The sequence below is a fragment of the Sus scrofa genome, chromosome 16 (genome assembly GCF_054392235.1).
Source record: "Sus scrofa isolate SSC_HxYL_T2T_F1_AM1 chromosome 16, Sscrofa_HxYL_maternal_Yorkshire_Landrace_v2.0, whole genome shotgun sequence".
NCBI classification, from domain to species: domain Eukaryota; kingdom Metazoa; phylum Chordata; class Mammalia; order Artiodactyla; family Suidae; genus Sus; species Sus scrofa.
The window spans coordinates 67958096-67978623 of record NC_139398.1 but is presented as its reverse complement, the minus strand read 5'-3'; the positions used below and the strand labels follow the sequence as shown (position 1 = coordinate 67978623).

At 43.4% G+C, this 20528-nt stretch overlaps 1 protein-coding gene across 50 annotated transcripts in view; it reads left to right on the top strand.

Annotated features, from left to right (window-relative positions):
• TENM2 (teneurin transmembrane protein 2) overlaps positions 1–20528 on the top strand; it is a 1290011-nt gene that overhangs the window by 1047612 nt on the left and 221871 nt on the right. For 49 of the 50 annotated variants that reach the window (XM_085001825.1, XM_085001822.1, XM_085001814.1 and 46 more), the window contains 2 exons: positions 4412–4534; positions 17659–17864. In XM_085001825.1, the coding sequence (XP_084857951.1) occupies positions 4412–4534; positions 17659–17864 (329 nt within the window). The remainder of the gene's footprint in view (positions 1–4411; positions 4535–17658; positions 17865–20528) is intronic. The other variant, XM_085001828.1, reaches the window with a different exon arrangement.

The window sequence follows — 20528 nt, the reverse complement described above, 5'->3', positions numbered from 1 at the left end:
TACCTGGACCATGTGAACTTGCACTTGGAGCCTCTCCCCGTTCCGTCCCTTCTGACCCTGGAGCCCCGTTGTTCCAGCCAAAGTTCTCTCTGGAGCAGAGTCTGTCACAACATGATAAATGGTACTTTTTCGCTGTCGGTAGTGGGTGAGTGACATTAGGGAAAGGGTCTCCCAAACTCATTTCACTTCTGACCCTCACATGGTGTGAACAGGACCTTTGCGGATGAGCTACCGGAACACTTGTGGGACTTGGGAGAGGGGACCACCCACTGCATCCTGATGTCCTTGGGGAAAAATTGATGAGGCCAGTGTTCACCCAAAATCTTGAGATGAAGAAGCAGTAACTCTGGCTGCTCTAAGGCATCTCAGCTATTTAAGACTGATTCTGAGAGCAGATCACAATTAGATACATGTTTAAACAATCGGAGATAACATTTAAAGAGCTATATGTTCTTGTTCATGGAGAAAAATATAGAGGCCCTAAATATGTACTAAAACTCTTCATGGCTGGGTGTTAGAAAAGATTCTGACCCTGTAAATAAATAACTTTAATGAATGCACAGACACCTAGTGTATAAACGTGGATTTTCTCACTTGAGCATATACTTGAATGTATCAGTCAGGAGCAGCTCTAGCATGCTGCTGTAACAAAGATCTCCAGACTCTCAGTGGCTTACAATAGTAACAGCTCCTTTCTCTACTCGTTCTGTATTTGTCACTGATGGGCCATGGCTCTGGGCCATGCTGTCGTCACTCCAGACCCAGGCTGACCATATGGCAGAGGGAAAAAGGCATGCAGTCTGTGTAGTGCATTCAACAAGGTGAGGAACTGTGACCCTCCTCAGGAAAGGGGCGCTGACTACAGAGAGTGGTCATTCATCAACCACAGAGAGATTATGGTGAGTTGCAAGAATGAGGCCAGGTTTGCCAAGATCATATTACAAACCAGAATTTGTAACTGTGAAATATGAAGCAAACCACTTCCCACTATAATCCTCCTCAGATTCCAAAATTCTCCTGCGACCCAACTTCACACCCAACAGCTTCCTCATCTGTGCAATGGGCATGATGACAGCATTCATCTCCAGTGTAAGCTGTGAGCCTTAAGATAGTATGTCTAGAATGTCTGCAAATGTCCAGTGCAGGCCATAGAGGGGTCAAGGATTGGCAGCAAGTATAATATCCTGATCATCAAATAGCTTCCCTTTGTAGACCTGTCCATATTGTTGCCAGCCCAGTTTCAGTCCATCCTTTACACTTCTGTCTTATGTATTTTTTGTTTCGATTGATTGATTTTTTGATTGATTTGGCTGTACCCAAGGTACATGGAAGTTCCCAGGCCAGGGGTCAAATCCTCACCACAGCTGCAACCTGCACCACAGCTGCAGCAGCACCAGGTCCTTAACCCGCTGCACCACATGGGAACTTCCTATATTTTTATTTATAAGAGTATTATGTCCTACAACCCAAGCCCTGAAATCTACTCCCGTGTGTCATTACCAATTCTCACAAACACTTGTGGAGCGCTTTCTGCATTCAAGACTTTCTGCTAAATCTTCAGGGGGTGTCAGATGCTTACCTCCCTGTGGCCCTAAGCAGCCCTTATCCTACCTGTAAAGGGAAACCTTTACAAAAGGTACAGGGAGGGATTGAATGAAAGACTGATTTCTCAGCCCCCTCTATCAAGCAAATCAGAAGAATAAAAAAGAGTTCTCATTAGTCAGGAAACTCATTTACTTCACAGCTCCCCTGGGTCTTTCTCCTAAGGACACTTTAGTCCATCCCCACAGGCCAGAAAGCTATTCTCATTTTTCTACTCAAGTAAGAGAGAAGGAATAGCTGACCAAGAAAAAAAAAGTGCAAACAAAAGCCTATTTCAGACTCCCTACCACTGCCCCCCCCACAAAAAAAGAGAGAAGGTGGTTATACCCCCAATATAGTTCTCACTTATTTACTTAATGTTCAATTCACCAACAGAAAATATGCCCAAACTTGAGTTTCATTTTGCAACTTGCGGCGCGTCGCTTCTGCTGAGGGGGCAGAGTTGACGCACCGAATGCAGATTGGGCTTGTCCCCCTTCCCCTTCCCCATCTCACTTTCTCATTTTTCTTTTCGCGTCTGGGAATTGTCTGCGAAGTTCCTTGGATGCTCTAACCCGAACCCTTCTCACTCCATCTGTGGATTTCTGGTTTTCAGCATATTTTTTAAAATAAAAAGATGCTATGGAACCCAAGACAAAAAGCGAGGGGTGCAGGCATCTTTGCCAACAGAGGCCACAGTTTCGAGGGTGCCCTCTGTACGTGCAGTAAGATTGGGATGTTGCTTGCTTGCTGCTCTCCCAGTGCTGAATGAATGTTCTATACCTTGGAACAATAAGATTGAGCACTAGGAGAGGGGAGCAGTTTTGACGGGAGTTTTCAGATGGATGGGGCCCTTCAGAGGTTATCATCGTAGCCTGGTGGACCCACCCCTTCCTTCTCTAGATGTGAAGATCGAAGCTTTGTTACGCCTGGGCCTGAGCTGTACCTGCAATGTCTGTTTGTGTCTCTTTTAACCCACAGAGACCCTCTTGGAAAGAACTGCAGCTGAGAGCTGGCTTCAGGCAAGCCCTGATAACCCAGTAGTAACTTAAAAAAAAAAAAAAAATCATTTAAAAATAGCTAATTCCTTGGCTCCCCTCACCTGGTAATTACAAATCAGAAACTATCGTACTCTTGAAGCTGCCACGATTAGTTCTCATTTCCTGACCTCTGTACAGTGAAAATATGTCATTATTTGAGGCAGTAGAATCCCATCTCTTCAAGTAAGTGACCTACATAGAACAGATAAACTGCAGGAGAAAATTAGGTGTTACCTTGATGGAAAGTGTATGGTAAATGTCACTTATTCCTATTAGCATGTATCAGCTCCAAGAGTTGCAGCAGTGGGCCTTGCGCTTCAGAGTAGTGCGGAGAAAGAAAACCCGGTTCCAAGGTGGGGACGTGTGTGAGAAAAAAGTACACCCAGAGGACCCCTTGCCACTTTCATCGGCGGCCATCAATCCAAGCTGTAAGGTCTGCAGATAGGTTTTTAACCTTAATAGAACGCAGCCTGACTTTAAGTGGCGGTAAGCACACAGAATTAATTGCTGGGTGAACCATTTCCTAAGCATTGTTAATTGCGTTTCCTGTGGTTAATTGTTTCTCCCATCCCCACATCATACTCAGAACCTTTCCCTGTCAACAGCCCCTACCCTCCTGCAGCGCTGGAAACAAACGTAGCAACCACATCAACCTGTGTCCGGTTGAAATGCCAGACAGCCACAGGATGGGTATTGTCTGGATGAGAAATACGCAAGGGAAGGAACGCCTTCTTTTTTCACAAATGAAGCCTTTCTTAGATATGGGCTTTGAGAGAATGCAGATGGGTGGGATTTGCCTTTCAGTCCACACTGCAAAAAACAACTCACCAAGAGTCACCAGACATAGGGGGATATTGAGTTTGCTCAACTAATTGGGATGTGGGGAGCTGTCACCGACAGAGTCCCAGGAAGGACCGGACGTTTGTGTCTGGAGGTGTGAGGCGTGCAAGGAAGTAAAGCAAGACTTTGGCAGGCAGGCATGCTTGTTTGCTTAGCTGAGAGGGGACAGTGTTTCAAAACTTTGTCTCATTTGGCACTGTGGGGAAGGGTGGGGATGGGTGGAGAGGGGGTGGGAGAGGGGAAGAGAGAAGGAGTCGTCACTGTACCAGTTCCAGAAAGGGGCTCCATTCCACTGCTACCTCCATGCTTTTTCCACCATAGGCTGAAAGGTATCCGCTTATCAGAGAGAGGGCTGGAACGGAAAAACAACTTTCAGATCTGAAATAGGGAGGTAGAGTTTACCACGGGCCAGCACAACTGCAGATGCTGGGGGCTGCACTGGTATTTCAGTGCAGGTGTAGTCTCGCCTGAACCAGACCAGCAGGGTGGTCCTCTTTGAATAGCCTCAATTTGCAACGGATTTACATTTTGAGCAGTTTGGAGAAAACTATCCTTGTCAGTGTCCCTGAACCACCAGTCTATAAACAGCTATGTCCAGAGCTGGGAAAGGCTGGGCGTGATGGAAAGCACCCTTCCCAGTAATTGCATTTTCTTCTTCGTGGTGGCAACATTGGGAAGGTTTAGGCTGTTTTCTCCTCCCGTCTCTGCCCACCACCAGGGATCGTGTCCCCACCGAGAGGCGCTGAACAGCAGCACTGGGAGAGGAGGCCCGACTACCTGGATCTGCTTGCTTTCTGTATTTAGCTAATCCCTGCAGCCTGGGGCAAGCCATTTTTGAACTGCAGCTTCCTTAAAAGGCAGTGGCTTGGAAGAGGCACCTGGCCCTCCCCCTTGACATTTGCATTGCTGAATTATCTATTCATATTATCATTACTTTGTCTCTCCTGCAGCAATGCATCTGCTCGGACTCAATTGGCAACTCCAGCCGGCAGATGGACACACCTTTAACAATGGGATAAGGACCGGCTTACCAGGAAACGATGATGTGGCAACAATGCCATCTGGAGGCAAAGGTGAGGTTACAGCTCCTGCTTTTGCCCTCTCCAGGTCACAGGAAAATTCCCAGCTCCCGCCTACTGGTTCAGGTTTTCTAATCCCACTCTTGGAAGGTATGCACAAAGGATAAAAAGAGGGAGAAAGCATTGCCTTTTCCAGGTGCCCCCGTTCCAAGCTGTCTGCTGTTCCTGTCTCTGAACTGCGTTTGGCTGGGACCCTTTTGCAGTGCCCCCTCAGAGCCATGTGCATACCTATGCTCTCCGCAGTGACTGGCATGGTCTGGGGTGACGTGAAAGAATCTCAGGGCCTGGGCAGAAGCAGCAGCAAGAGCAACAGCTGGAGCAAGTCCTGCCTGATGGAGAAAGCTGAGAGCAGCAGGCGGCACCTGCCACTAGACTAGAGCCCTCTCCAGAGAGGAGAGACGTACCCCCGCCCCACCCCCCAGGAAGCTCTGCCAGGCAAGGCATGAAAGAGAAAGACCCGGAGCTGTTCTGCTTCGGGGAAGAAGAGAAAGGCGTTTTGACAGCTTGGGAACAAAGCTTCTTTTTGCAGAACAGTGCAGGGGACAATAAAAAATGTTTATTGAAGCTATCAGGCAATGGTACTTTCCAAAGGAAAAAAAAATAAACAATGAGGTGCTAATAAGGTGCTAAGAAGGAAGAGGAAAAAAAATAGAACCATGAGGAAGTGGGGACAGGGCATTTAAAAGACAACAACAACCAGTGGCACCGTTAAGTGGGCTGGTATGTGGAGTGGAGGAGTGTGCTTGATTCAGGATGGAGATTTGAGAATGGGAGAGATGATTAGGAAGGGTTGCTATGAAGAGAATTTTTCACTCTGCCTCTGAGCACACTGGGCGGTTCAATACCCCACAGGGATAGTTCTATGATAGAAAGAGAAACATTTATTAAGCACCTATTGTGTGCCAGGTTTAATATTGTGTACCTTCAGTAACTGCAAAGGGAGAAAAATTATCTTGGAGAAACTCAAGCTCAGGATGTTTTAGAAACTAACCCCAAATCAAACAAGTGGGCAGGTACAAATTTGAACTCCGATCTGTGCCTTGTGCATCTTTGGGCAAGCTGTTGCGGTTTTCCTAAATCAGGCCATTTCCACAGCAAAGAGTCGAGAGTCGTCTTCGCTTAGAGGTGTACATTAGTCATCCCTGAGATGCTAATGTTGCTTAAATTATTCTCTCCAGAGCCATCCTAATGCTTCAAGTGTGACTTTTTCCATCTTATGATCCAGTCTTTAAGAGTCGCTCTCCTCATCTATCCTAATCATAACACTAAATTACCTGTAAGTAAGCATGAAGAAGTTTCATCTGAGGATGAAATTATATGCGGTCCATTATCAGGTGACTCAAACTAGACCTGAAAATGAAAAGTACATTTTGCCTTAACTGACCCCAAAGCCAGGCGCCAGATCTCTTAGCCTCAGATTTGCAGTCTGATCACCTCTAGGACTCAACACCAGCCGTCAGCGTAACTTGAGTTGCCTTTACTACCATGGTTCTCAGCTGGGGTAGCTGGCAGTGACTGAAGCCTTTGGTGATTGTCACATTTCAAAGAGGTACAACTGGCACTTAGTAGGTAGAAGCTGAATGGCAGCTTCACATCCTACAAGGCACAGAGGGTCCCCTACAATGAAGAAATACCCCATCTAAAATGTCCACGGTACTGCCCTTTGAGAAACACTGCTTTAAGGGGCTCTGTTCTGTGATGCACAAATGTCCTTTAATCTCCAGATCAGCACCCCATGCTTTGAAAAGAATGCAGAAGACACATTTGAAAGCAAATATGCATTTTTTTTTTTTTGCACAGGGATATATTTTATGTCTATATACACACTGAGGTTATTCACAAGCACCTTTTAAATAGTGTTCCTCCCAAAAGGAAATCACTGATTAGGAATAACTTCCATAAATCAAGGTCAGCTGCTCCTCCCCCTTGTCATTAAGGTCCACTTCCAACCCCTACCCCACTTGAGGCCTCCCACACCAGCAGAGAAGAGTCCCTGAAGAGAACATGTCCTAACTAAGAGTGTGGTGTCTCTGCATCAGCGAAGAAACATTTTCCGTGGCATCTTTCGAAAGATAAGAATTTTCCCCTTCACATGCAACATACTTTTGAAAATGTTGCGGGAGTCATATAATGGCACACACAGAAGAGAATATTTTCCAAAACGAGTTCTGAGACAGAAAAGGGGTGGCCAAATCATTGTCCAGTGCATTTTGTCAGGAGGACGCTTGGGAGAAAAGTCTGAGCATTTAACATTGCTTAAAGTCGAAATAAAACGCAGAACGCCTTCTCTCAACACCAAAGCAGTAGTCTTTCTGTCACTGAAGACCACAGATCTCTTCTTAAGGGGCTGTGAAGTTGGGTTTGAAAAATAACCTTGAGAAAGTTTCGTTTTCACACACCTGCCTAACTTGTTTGGAAAGAAAGTGACCATAGTTTTGAACCTCTTTACACAGTGACCCACCTTCTTCCCACTCCCAAGTTTTATACATTTAGATAACCTGAATCAATTCCAATCGACGACTTTTCCAGTGTTTCAAAGAGACAATCAAGATATATTGGCAATAAGTTAATTAAATAACACCCCCTCCATTTTTTGTGTGCTGTACGATAATCCTTCACTCTGATAATGTTTTAATCAAGATACACCACGCATTGCCAGGGAGGTTAATCTTATTAAGCAATTACTGAGTAAGTATCCAGCAGAAGCAAATTAAAACGTAAGCAAAACACAGGCATGCGAGTCCCATCTAAGATGGCACATCAATAGAGATTGCATTACCTGGTCTTTAGGAGTGTTTACATTGCTCAGATTTGGAAAGGAGTCTAATAGACAGGCCAGCTACACGCTCTGATATGTTAGTGGAAACAAAGCACTTGATTAATTAGTTAGGAGAATGTATGTTCTTTGGGCTTTGTCTCCCCTTTTTCATTTGTCGTTCACGGTTTATTTTTTCCTCCATCCTCTCTTTCAATGAATCCTTAATGTGGTTGATTCAGATGTAGGATTTCACATCAAGAAAAGGGAGCCCACAGACTGCCAGGATCACTCACCATCTGAAGTGTATTTCTATGTTAAAAGGAATGAACTCATACATCTTCATTACAAGAGCACGGAGCACTTTTTCTATAGATCTGGGATTGGAGGAGCCTCCAGAATGAAGATTCAATACAATGTTCTGACCTGGTCAGATAACATAAGGGAATCCAGTTTGATTGGCTAGACCCAGAGGCAAAGTCTACAAGAACTTTTAAAGGGCACACCATATGTAGCCAATTTGTGCCCTGATCTCAAGGAAAGAGAAACTCCCCTGTGGAATTCTATGGATCATTCTCAAAACCTAGCACTCATTTGATATTCAAGGTGTCCTCTGGATCTGCGGTCAGCACACTACATCTTGTGGATCAAATCTGGCCAGCCATCTGTTTTGGCAAAGAAAGTTGTATTGGAGCACGGTCACCTCATTCATTGTACGTGGCTGCTCTTGGGCTAGTCCAGTGGAGTTGGGTAGGTTCCAGCTGAGACTAGATGCCCCCCAGTGTCTAAAATATTGACAGCCTGGCCCTTTACAGGAAAAGTTGGCTGACTGCACTAACACATGCACAGACCCATTTCTCCTTTCTTTGGACTTACCTGTACCACAGGAGACTAGGGAGAAAGACCCAACTCCCAATATATCAGTTTTTCCTCCTTGACCAAGAGTTGGGTATAATATATTCTTGATAACTTTGCATTGATAGGTACTCCGTAATATAGGGCTCCAGGGTTGGTCTGGCCTGATACAAACACCAGCTCTATCACTTAGCAGCTGTGTGCATATAAGCAGGTCATTTGTGCCCCCTCCCCTCAGCCTCTGATTCGTCATCTGTAAAATGGTACTCCCTCATAAGCTTGCTGTCCAGCACAACAGAGGTGATGGTTATAGAACATGGTGTGTGGTATCAGGCACTTAATAAAAGATCCATGAATATTCGCTGTTGTTCCTGACATCATCATAACATCTCCCAGTCGGTCCATTTAACAAGCCTCCACGGGCTGCCACTTCTTATGAGGCACTGTATTTTCCACAGGTGAAAGCTGCCTTCAGAATGTCAAGGTAGACAATCCCGCCACTTCATCTTTCTCCTTTACCTTCTGAGAATTAGGACAAACCCAAGTGAAGACTTTTTCCCAACGATGTACTTGATGAGGTCGGTGGGCGGCAGGACTTCCCATCCAAAGGGCCAGCATGCAAAAGCAAGCTGGGCCAGCTCCTCACAGCATTATTTGTCTCACTGCAGCTTGAGTTCCATCACTGCCAGCCTGTCTGTTTTAAGCCCCACCATTCTCGGTTTATAACTCAGCTGTAAACATTTATTTGTGCCTGGAGCACATTTTTTTTCCCTACCCTTTGAAAAAAAAAAAAAATCAGAATTTCCAGATGGTATGCAAGTTGGAAAAAAATGGCAAAGACTGTTATTCTGTTTAGAAACATGTTTTTCTACACTTGCCCTTTCAGCAAAAACTTCATAATGATTTTTACTAGTTGGCTTAATGTATGGTACTAGGAGCCAGATTAGCAGGGAGGTTGGTAATTCTTCCTCTGGCTCCCGTCAGCCTCGCAATGAATGTAGCCCAGCGTTTCAAAATGATCACATCCTGACATGGGGCTTTTGCAAAGTCAGTGAAGTTCCCAGAAGGACAAGGGGCCATTATGTTTGAACCAGTCATTACAATACTGTACATCTAGTGGCAGATACGCCAACAGCCTACATACCAATGCAACAACTCCCCTCATTTTGGAAGCCATGCTATTCTACCGTCATTACAGATGGGTTCCATGGAAATGCTCCACACGGCGGATTTCAGTTTCTGATCGCCACCCACACCCCATCCTAAGTTGCATACGTTCTATTGTACATGGCATCATTGTGGCTTGACATGGCTATTCATAATGAGATCCCATCTCCATCCTCGCTGCATTTGCCTTGGCCCACTTCTTTCAGAGACACCTCACACCCATAGCTTGGCCTCTGCTATGTGCTTGGATACTCATCTCTTTGTACCTCTAGCACTTAGCCCAGGGTCTGAGATGCAGTCAGCATAGTAGTTATGTGGGTTTCAGAATTGGTCAGACTTGGCTTCGGATCCCAGAGCCACCACTTAAGAGCTGTATGACCTTGGGAGTTTACATGGGAGCTCCATGGGTTAAGGATTCAGTGTTTCCACTGCCGTGGCCCATGTTCCATTCCTGGACCAGGAACTTCTGCATGCTGCAGATATGGCCAAAAAAGGGGGGGGGGGGCAGGGATGTGTGACTTTAAGCAAGTCACTGTACTTCTGTGGTCCTCTTGTCGGAAAAACAGCAAAAAATCATAACAGAATCAGATTACCTGGTGAGTAGTAAGCACTCAATAAACTTAAGCTGCTGTAGATGCTACTAATACACTGAACTACATATTAATACAGAAGCATGTTCTCCTGACCTGTCAGGTGTATAAATGTCTGTTAACACTCTGAGTGGCAAAGAGTTGGCCATTTTTATCTAAGATGACAAAATTGAGGTTTCAAGAAATGTAAAGGCCACATGTCGTTCCTAATGCTGAAGGATTTCATAAAAATTGTTGTTGCCGTGGGACGTTGTGAATACCCTCACAGGAGCAGTGGACACTCGGGATGGAAGTCTATTCCCAAAGAACAGCCAGCCAGCAACAGCGTGAAGGCTGCTGGGCTGCTGCTGACTCAGAGGAGCTATGGCGAATCCGACATCCTTAGGAGAATCTTTTCATTTATCTCTTAGTTAAACAGAACCTGCAGATGGTTGTCCTGATTCCCAAATAAATGGAAACGAGGTGTAATGACTGAAGCAATATTCTGAATTCAGCTTTATTTGCAATAGATAAAAATATGTGAGGCAGAATAATCTGCAAGGCAGATTTATGCCAAGGTGCCTCCAGAGTTCCGTTGAAGTTTAGGAAGTATTAGTATGAGGCTTCATTTCCCTGGTATGACTCTGAGTCCATTCCCTTTATCACTTGTTTGGGGAATAGTCTTGCTGTTTCCATAAATGAATTATGGCAACATTTTCTGAAATGATTAGCTTCTAATATGGCTATGGAAGGCTGTCGTTTTGCTCAACATCCGTCTTATTTAACGGGTTGGAATTTTAGGTCCATGTTTCTGAAGTAGGCAATCGCTTCACATTTCCATGAGCAATCTTCCGTGGAGTTATAGAGGCAGACTATCCTGTAAAATTGATCATTAGAGTGTTGCCTCTAAAATCCCAGAAATCTCATCTTTAAGCTGGAGATGAACCAGCCAGAACCAATGTGTCTTAAGCCTCTGCTTCTTAGGGCAAAATGGGCATCTAGCTGTGCAGCTTATAGATAGAAAAAAGTTTGATGTTGAAGCTGCAGCTTTGGGAGATGGAGGCTAGACTCGATCCTGCTTGCCGGGACAACACGCTCAGTCATTACCTAGAGCCCAAGGGTGGTGGCCAGACTCTCACAGAATGATTACAGAATGGCTGTTTAACTCCTCTGTTCTTGATGCTGCCAGTTAAAGCGCAAACCGTGTCCTTGGCACCGTGTTTACAGGCTGCCTGGATAATAGGTCATGGATAATGGCAATATGACCTACACCCCAGCTTGGATGCTGACCACTGATTACCTAGCACTATAGTCGATGTTTGATAACTAATTGTATGAAAATATAAGCTAATGACCCACCTCACATTGCCTGGGACACTCGTGAATCATTGTTACATAAATACATGGCCGCTTTTTAGTTGCCCACCTGGGAAGCAGCTAGAGCCCACATCTCAACACCTGGCATTTGGAGCAAATAAACTTGACCTTGGAGTTCCCACCGTGGCTCCATGGGTTAAGATCCCAACTAGTATCTATGAGGATGCAGGTTTGATCCCTGGCCTCACTCAGTGGGTTAAGGATCCGGCATTGCCGCAGCTGCAGTAAAGCTCACAGATGCACCTTGGATCTGGTGTTGCTATGGCTGTGGCCTAGGCCAGTAGCTGCAGCTCTGAATGGAACCCCCTAGCCTGGGAACTTCCATATGCCACAGTTATGGCCCTAAAAAACAAAACTTGACTTTGCTTTGCTATATCACTTCAATTCATGTGATAGGTAGTTAACTCCCAGGGCTGCAGACATATTGGCCACTCATTGTATATTGCTTTCAGCAGCTCTGGAAAATGCCTGTCTCATGAAGGCCCATGCCAGCCTTAAGCCCTCGTAGTTAATTGCGCCTGTACTAGGCAGCTTATATCTTAAACTAGACCATCACAAATTTATCCTCCAAGTCTGGGATAAATAATTGCAGCTGTTTTGAGATAGCACAACAGCAAGATAGAAAAACGTAGAAGTGCCTACAAGGTGAGTAAGGCATATGTTACCCTTGTTAGTCCTCAGAAGCAAACCCATTATGCAGAGGTATAGATAGACTCAGAGAGAGGGAGTGATTACCCAGAAGGCACACAGCTAGTTGTCAGAGCGGGGATTCAGCTCCACAGACAGCATCACCTCCTGAGATCTCAGAACTTCTTAGGCTGAGGGCACCCATCTTGGAAGTTAAGGTAAAATCACTTTGTTTCCTTCTTTCATTTCTCTTGATGGCATCCTCTTAGGGATTTGCCATGTTTGCAGTCCTAGAACAGGTGGTATGGCTCCAGGAGCCCAAGTTCAAGTCCTTGTTTGTGGGACTGAGAGCCTGCTTCAGGCCGCTGGCCTCTTTGACTGTCAAGAGTAGCACAGACCTTCACTTCTTGACACCAGCCCAGGGATTTGACTTCCAGGGACAGAGTCACTGAGGTGGTTCCCCATCCAGCTACAGCAGTTTGCAGAGGCCACCTTTGCCCTTTATCTCTTTGGAAGCAATATTTGCGTAACTTTTTTTTCTTTTTCAAATTACAGAGATTGTGCACACTCATTTTAAATATATTTTTGAGTATGTAGAAAAAGTATTTTCTTTGTAACTTTTGTTACAAAGTCTTTTGTAACAATTGGCAACTTTGAATAAGACCTATAAATTAGATGTAGCATTGTATCAAGGTTAATTTTCTGTTTTTGGTAACTGCTGTGGTTCTGAAAAAGAATGGCCTTCTTTTTAGGAGAAATACAGGGAAGTATTTAGAGGTGAAGGAGCAATCTGTTTGTAACTTAATTCTCAATGTTTCAGAAAAAAATTATTTAATATATATAGAGAGGAAGAGAGCAAGTGTGTATAATAGTTATGAAATCTGGGTGAAGGATATGTAGGAATCTTTGTGCCATTTTTTGAAATTTTTCTGTGAATCCAAAATTATTTCAGAATGAAAATTATATATATGAAAGTATAGATATTATATATATAGGGAAAAGTAGAACCCTCTCTTTACAAAAATATAATTCAGTTGCATATCTGGAAAGTTTCATTTGAAAGTCATCACTAGTTTATTAAAAGTAACTTTACCTTGGGAGTTCCCTGGTGGCTTAGTGAGTGAAGGATCTGGCGTTGTCACTGCTGTGAGGCAGGTTCAGTCTCTGGCCCGTGAACTTATGCATGTCCTGGGTGCAGCCAAAAAAAAAAAAAAAAAAAAAAAGTGATGTCACCTTAACTTTCTAATAACCCCTCCGCCTTCAGTCACCACTCACAGGTATTGGTATCACAAACCCAAAGATGACCCTCCTGGCAAGCTCTGTAGACCACAGTAGTCTAGGGCAGAATGCCCCTTAAGACATCTTTGGGTCCAAACCACTCTTATGTAGATCAGGAGAGTGAGACCTGGAAAGCTGACCTGCCTGAAACTAGCCAGCTGCTTAGAAGCAAGGATGGGAGTTCAACAGAATAGTTCATTTATAAGCCTGTTCTTTCTGCAAAATGTTCAGAGTCATAAACCATCAGGATTTGGACCCTTAACTTTTGGTTGATAACACAAGGACCTATCTGCTAGACTCCAGCTGCCCTGAGTTGTATTTTGTTTATAACATTTTATACAAAAGATAAAAGTTGACTTGTGATTTTTCCAAAGGATTCATAAGGAAGTTTTCTTTAGATAATAAATTTCTCCATCAAGCTTTCAAAAGGGGATTAAAAAAGAAAAGTCCTTTTACATGCAGCGTTTCATAGTAAGTCTTCCTTAACTCTCTCATTTCACCCTGTAGTCACACAGATTGTGTTACAATACCCCATCAGATGGGGAGGTAAAGTTTGATTCAGTTTAACATGCATTTATTGATTACCCATGAATTGCCAGGTGCAAAACATGGAGAACACAGAGATGAATTTACAGCCCTGCCTGACCTCAGGGAGCACAGTGTCTAAGAGAGACTTAGGGAAGCGAGCAAAATCAACATGGTACCTAACAGTGGTGCTGCAGTAGAGTTATGTGTAAATGCTATGGAAACTGAGAGCAAGAACCTATTTATCTAGGAGGAAGCAGGGTGTAAAGGACAAAGAGCTTCCATATAAAGGTACAATTGACTGGATCTTAATTTCAGTGTTACTCAATAAAGTAGGTTTATCATTAAAGTAAGCTAATCAGTAAAATAACCAAACTGGCTTCTAGAAGGTCCCACCAAAGATGAGCAGTGGAAACAGATCCCAACTCCCAATTTTAAGCTTGTTCCTGTAGTCCAGTCTATTCCCAAAGAATTAGACTCCCTCTCTCTCTATAGAAGGATGGCTGGCTGGCTGGATAGATAAATATATATGTACATATATGCACCTATGCATATATATAAATTATACGTACATATCACATATTCACACAATCTCTTTCTTTTTGAAAATCCTTTACTGTGAAAAGACAGCCAGATGCTTTCCCTTACAGTTTTTAATTTTATTTAATTCAGTGTAACTATCATTTATCTTACAAGTACTCTGTGCTAGGCACTGTATTAAGGCCCTCTTTGTGTACTTCCATTTTTCACCCCCACCCTGTGAGATAGTTTCTATCATTGTTTGCATTTTAACAAAAAGATAATGAAGGCCCAGAGAGGTTAAGCAAATTGCTGAAGATCACACAGCACAGGGAAGAACCAGAGTCAGGATTTGAATCCAGTTCTGTCTGGCTGCAAAACCTGTGCTTCAGCCCTCAGGCACACTGCTTCCTTTGGTAGATGGGACATGAAGGAGGGGTGCATCTGAACCCCCGCCGGGGGCGGGGGAATGTGACTACTGAGAAGGTGGCCTCACCGACTGGTGGTAGCTACCAATTTACTGATGTCTGTGTCCTAAAGATGGGGTTTAATAAAAAAAGGGAATCCCACTACTCTAACAACCAAACCCTTGAGACTCTCTGTCTGTATCACTCCAGAGCAGCCGCTCTCTGGAAACTGGCTTCCTCTGCCACGTCTGGTGTCCTCATTTGGTTTGACATTATCAAAATCCATTTAAGTTTCAACAGCAGATTAGCAGGCTCGTGGGTGCTGATTTCCTGATTCTCTTTCATATCCTGTCATTAACCCACCAACCCCCGAAAGCCCAACAGACATGAAGGAAAGCCCATTTTAATAAGTTTAAAGATGAATAATTTCTTTAAAGTTCTTTTTTATTTTTAATGCATGTCTTTAACTTGTTGCCACACCGTGATTGCTGGGGTTACTTTTGGTCTCTATCAGAGGATCCTAAATTCTTCCCCAAGGTTCCCCCCCCCCCCCATCTCTTCCTTACTGCATCCTTTTTATGACACCCTTTCCTCCAAAAGGCCTTCATTTGGGAGGAGGGGAGCCTGTCCAAAGCAGCATTTTTAAGTACAAATTAGTTCTTAATTTGTAATAATCAGAGCTTCTGTTCAACTGGTGATAACAGGTGGTTCCCCCTGGACATATCATTATTTCAGTAAAATAAACACTCTATTTAGGCTTAGAGCCTTACTTATAATGATAATCATGATGGCTAATTTTTATTTAATGCTTATTTTGTGCCGAAAATTACTCTAGGAGCTTTGCATGGATTAACTCATTAAATTCTCAACAGCCTTAATGAAATAAATAATAATAGTGTCCCAATTATACAGATGGAGGAACTGAGACACAGAGAATGGTTACACTTAGCAAGTACCAAAGCTGGGATTTGAACCAGGGCAGTGTCAGCCTAGAGTTTCAGTTCTTAGGTGCTATGCAGTGGTCCTCTCCTACAGGAAAATATCTCATGCCCATTAGACAACATAAAAATGTTCGAGGAACAAACCATCTAGCCCCCATCTGAAGAGCTAAACCACATAAGGCTTACTAGTTTCTTTTCTTCTGAACAATGTTTTGTGTTGGGAGCTTCCAAACTTCCCCTAGGACCCATTCCCCATTTTAGAAGACAAAGACTTCTTCTTAAGGTCCAAACCAGGGTGTTTTCTACTTTACTTTAAGCCCCTGTTATTGTCATATTTGATCCACTATTGAGCTAAATAAAGGGGGAGGGGAAGAACTTTACCCTCTCAAGTCACTCTATGGTTTTCTTTTATAATTTAGATATGGAAAACCTTTAGGGATCCAAGAATGTCACCTCTCCATTTTACGGGTGGAGAAACTGGCCCCAAGGTCATCGATGAGTCTTGATGCAGTGGCCAGATAGGAACAGAGCCAGGTGGACTATGTCAGAAAGTGTCACTGACTTTTATCATGCCAGTCCTGAGCAATCTTCTGACCACTCCTGACCAGCCAAAGCTTTTGCAGTGGGTTGTGGCCAAATACGCTTAAATATATCCAAGAGTCTGTCTTGCAGGATGCAGGAAGAAACTTGGTTTTCATACTTTGCCCAAAAGGCTGAAGAAGTTTTCAGATCTGCAAAGCCACCAAAGTGATCCGCTGAAAAGTGAAAATACCCCCAAAACCAAAATGTCTTGGATTCTGTCTAGTATTTGGTTTTAACTAGTTTAGAAGTTCTGGAGATGATAGGAGATGGTAATTCTATATTTTCTTTCAAGTTCCGAACCCATTTGAAGGAATCACCAGTGAACTATGTAAAACTAGCTTCCCACAAGGTTTTATTCCCATTTCAAAGAGAAGAATAATGAGGCTCTGAGAGATCAATTAACTTGCTTTTCTTGGGCAAGTACAAGTTAACTCCCACCTTTTTCTTAATTCTGTATTCCTAAGGGAAACCACCCTCAAAAGTATTGGAGACACTGGCTGGTTCGTTGTTATTAAAAAATCCTCTTTTAAAATAGGAATTACTGGAACTCCTATTATTAAAGTTCTGAAGGATGCTGAGTGTAGACAACTGATGGTTTCTATATAAGCAATTTCAAATAATGCAACAGAAGTGCACCAGTGTCACCATGAGAGGAGTATGGTTTCCACGTGGTTCTCAAGCCCCTCCCTCTAGCAAGGAAGAGGTTGCACCCCATATGGGGTCAGCCTCAGAGCAAGTTAGCATTTTCTGTTGAGTTATTTTATTTACTTTGGACTGATTTTTGTTCACTTCTGCCTTTTTTTTCATTTATGAGAATGTCAGAGTATATTGGATTTGTTTGTGGCTGGAAAGAATAATTAAAGGATGCAAGAATTAAACTTGGTGCCAAGTTAATATCACTCTTCCCTCCCCTGCTGATCACTTTGCATCCCAATCACATTTGGGCTTATTGGAAGCTTTACGTGTACTTACCAGACTCCAGCTCTTATGACAGTTGCTCAAAAAAGAGCAATCACAGAAGTTTTAGAAAGCATTGTGCCAGTATTTCAAATGCCCTAGGGTATGAGTTTATGGGTTTGTTATTTAAAACCTAAATGTTTTAGGAGTTCCCATTGTGGCTTAGTGGGTTATGAACCCAGCTAGTATCCATGAGGATGCTGGTTTGATCCCTGGCCTCACTCGGTGGGTTAAGGATCTGAGGTTGCCTCGAGCTATGGCATAGGTCACAGGATCGGCTTGGATCCCTCATTTCCATGGCTGTAGCATAGACTGGCAGCTGCAGCTCCGATTCCACCCCTAGCCTGGGAGCTTCCAAACGCCACATGTGCTGCCCTAAAAAAGAAAGAAAAATCAGTCAATCAATCAATCAAACCTTTAAGCTCTGCCTTGAAGAGACATTTGCCACAAGTTTCATTTTCATATTTGTTTTAAATCCTGAGATATAATCAAAGAGGAATGTAGAGCCGGCTAATGTAGACAAGTGTCATGGGACTTGATGTTGATTCCTGTCTTCCAGTGCCCTGGTCCTTGAAGAACAGTAGCATAGACAGTGGCGAAGCAGAAGTGGGTCGGCGGGTGACCCAAGAAGTCCCACCAGGCGTGTTTTGGAGATCACAGATTCACATCAGTCAACCCCAGTTCTTAAAGTTCAACATCTCCCTTGGGAAGGATGCTCTGTTCGGTGTCTACATAAGAAGAGGACTTCCACCATCTCATGCCCAGGTATGACCATGCTTGATATAGCCAAGGCTTTTTTTTTAAATACTGCTTTATACCCACTAGGATGGCTATAAATAAGGGATGGATAATAACAAATGTTGGCAGAGATGTGGGAAAATTGGAACCCTCATACATGGTTTGTGGGAATGTAAAATGGAGCAGCCACTGTGGAAAAGAGGTCAGTAGTTCTTCAAAAAAGTTAAAGAATTATAGTATGATTCAGCAATTCTGCTACCAGGTGTATTCCTACAGAGAACTGAAAATTTTATTTCTCATTAAAAATATGCACAAATATTTGTTGCAGCATTATTCATAGTAGCCCAAAAGCAGAAACAACCCAAATGTCTGTCAACTGATAAACAGAGAAACAAAATATGACCTATCCATACAATGGAATATTATTCAAACATAAAAGGGAAGGAAATATTGTTCTGTGCTATAACATGGATGCATCTGGAAAATACTATGCCAAGTCAAAGAAGCCAGGTATGAAAGGCCATATATTGTATGATTCCCTATATAGTATAAAGAATAGGCAAATCCATAGAAACAAAAAGATTAGTGATTTCCAGGGGTAAGAGAGGAGGGCATTAGAACTGACTGCTAATAGGTATGGAGTTTCTTTTGGGGGTGATACAGATGCTCTGAAATTAGATAGCTGTGTTGGTTGCACAATAGTGAATGTACTAAAAAATGACCAGATTATGAAATGGTCATACATGTTATGTGAATTGTTTCTCAAAAAAAATAAATAAATAAAATGGTTACATCTCTATCTGTTGAATTCAGCTTTACTTGACCTTAAGGTTAATCCTTGGGTACTTTTTTGTTCAGGGATCCTGGTTATTGGATTAATTTGTTAAAACATCACTGGGAGACATCCCACTCTGTATGAAAAGAGTGATGTAACATTAACCTAAATTTAGCAACCATTTTTCCGTGGCTTCCCTGTTCTTCCCTGTACTCAGTTCCTTGAGAGCTTGGCAAACTGTAGAAGTGAAATTGTTCCTGGTGTTGGGAATGAAAATTGGATTGTAGTATAGATTTCATTGTTTTTCTTCTCATCCCTCCTTTAATTTTTCCTGGTAGAGATCTCATTATATATACCACCTGGGATAAATTAACCCTCATCTAGCTTGGTGTTCTTTTCCAATAAGAACTGTATATCCTAAGGAAAACCAAGCAGTGTTTTCCCGCCTCATTTGCTTTCAAATCCAGCAAGTATGTAAAGAAGTACATTAGGAAAATACACCAGTGGAGGGAAAAACAGCCTTAACCACTCATTATATCCAGTCGAAGCTGACTTTTTTAAATGTGTTGGAAAGGTATTCATCCGGAAAATTCAATTGTAAGAATTTAAAGCTTTAAACCCATTGGCAAATGCAAAGCAGTTAGGCCACCAGTTCTTTGTCTTTGGTTCACAGCAGACATGGCTAATTGATGACTGCACTTTTTTCCTCCCTAAAGTTGGTGCACTGTAACCTCCAAGAGAACCCTCAAGGCAGCCACCACCAATTGACCAGTGTTGACTCTCGAGATGAAATTTATTTGCAGTCCCATCTTTACAGCCTGAAACGATCAATATAAGGGACTAGGAGGACTATTGCTTTTTTAAGCAGAAAGGACTGTGTAGCTTTTTATTACCAGACACAGCCCATGCTTGAGGGACCAATATGTAAAGTGGTAATCCAATCAGTCCTCCATCCGTCCATCCAGAGGAATATTTATTGGTCTAGGCACTGATTATCCAGAGATGTGTTAACACACCTCCTGACCAAGCAGAACTCCTGCTACAAAAGTCACATCTCCTCTTCAAAGAGATTCCCATCAAGAGAAAGAGAGGGATTCAGTTAAGAGGAGTCCCAGAGGTGGTTCTGTAACTTCTGCAGGCAGCAGGGTGCTGGTCTGGAAAGTTATGCGAATTGTTAGGTGGTCTCCCTGACCTTCAGGTTCCGCTGTTTCTATTGGAGTATGATGAAAGATTGACAGCAGTGAAACCTGCTTATTGGCATTATTTGAGTAAGTAGGAACATGCCTCTGGGCATAGCTGAGCATGACTTTCTGTCCTTCGGACGCTAGGAGCTTTGCTGGGAAGAAACGTTCCTTTTTGACCCTGTTCCAAAGCACCGTTATGCCTCTTGGCCCTGAGCATCCGAATCACAGCAAAGCCAACAATCATGGCAAGTCCAGCAAGTAGCTCTCTGAAGCTGAGTGATAGTGGCAGCAGGCAGAAAGATACTCTACCCAGTCTCCCTGCTTTTCAGACAGTCAGGACTCAAACCCTCAATGACAGTGCCTTTCCTTCTTTTGTGGCTGTACCGCACTGTCCATCTCCTGCCAAGCTGGTGATTGTTCTAGTGATCGTCTTCTCAAAATAGCTCCACTCCGGGACAGCCCCCTCACATTTCACCGAAAGGGGAATGAATAGGCATGGACTGAGGTGCACCTTGGGCTGCAGTCCAGCTGCCAGTCCAGGAATTTAGTGTGTTGTCAGAGGGTCAGGTAGGCAAGACACCATGCAGATGCTTAGAAATGCATACAACAGGTACAAAACAGGGGCGCTTCCTAAAAAAAGAAAGAGAGGGGGAAACGACTCCCTACACATTCACACGTTTGTCCGCTGTCATTACGGGCATTCATGTCCATTTGATGAGCTACATTTCCTGG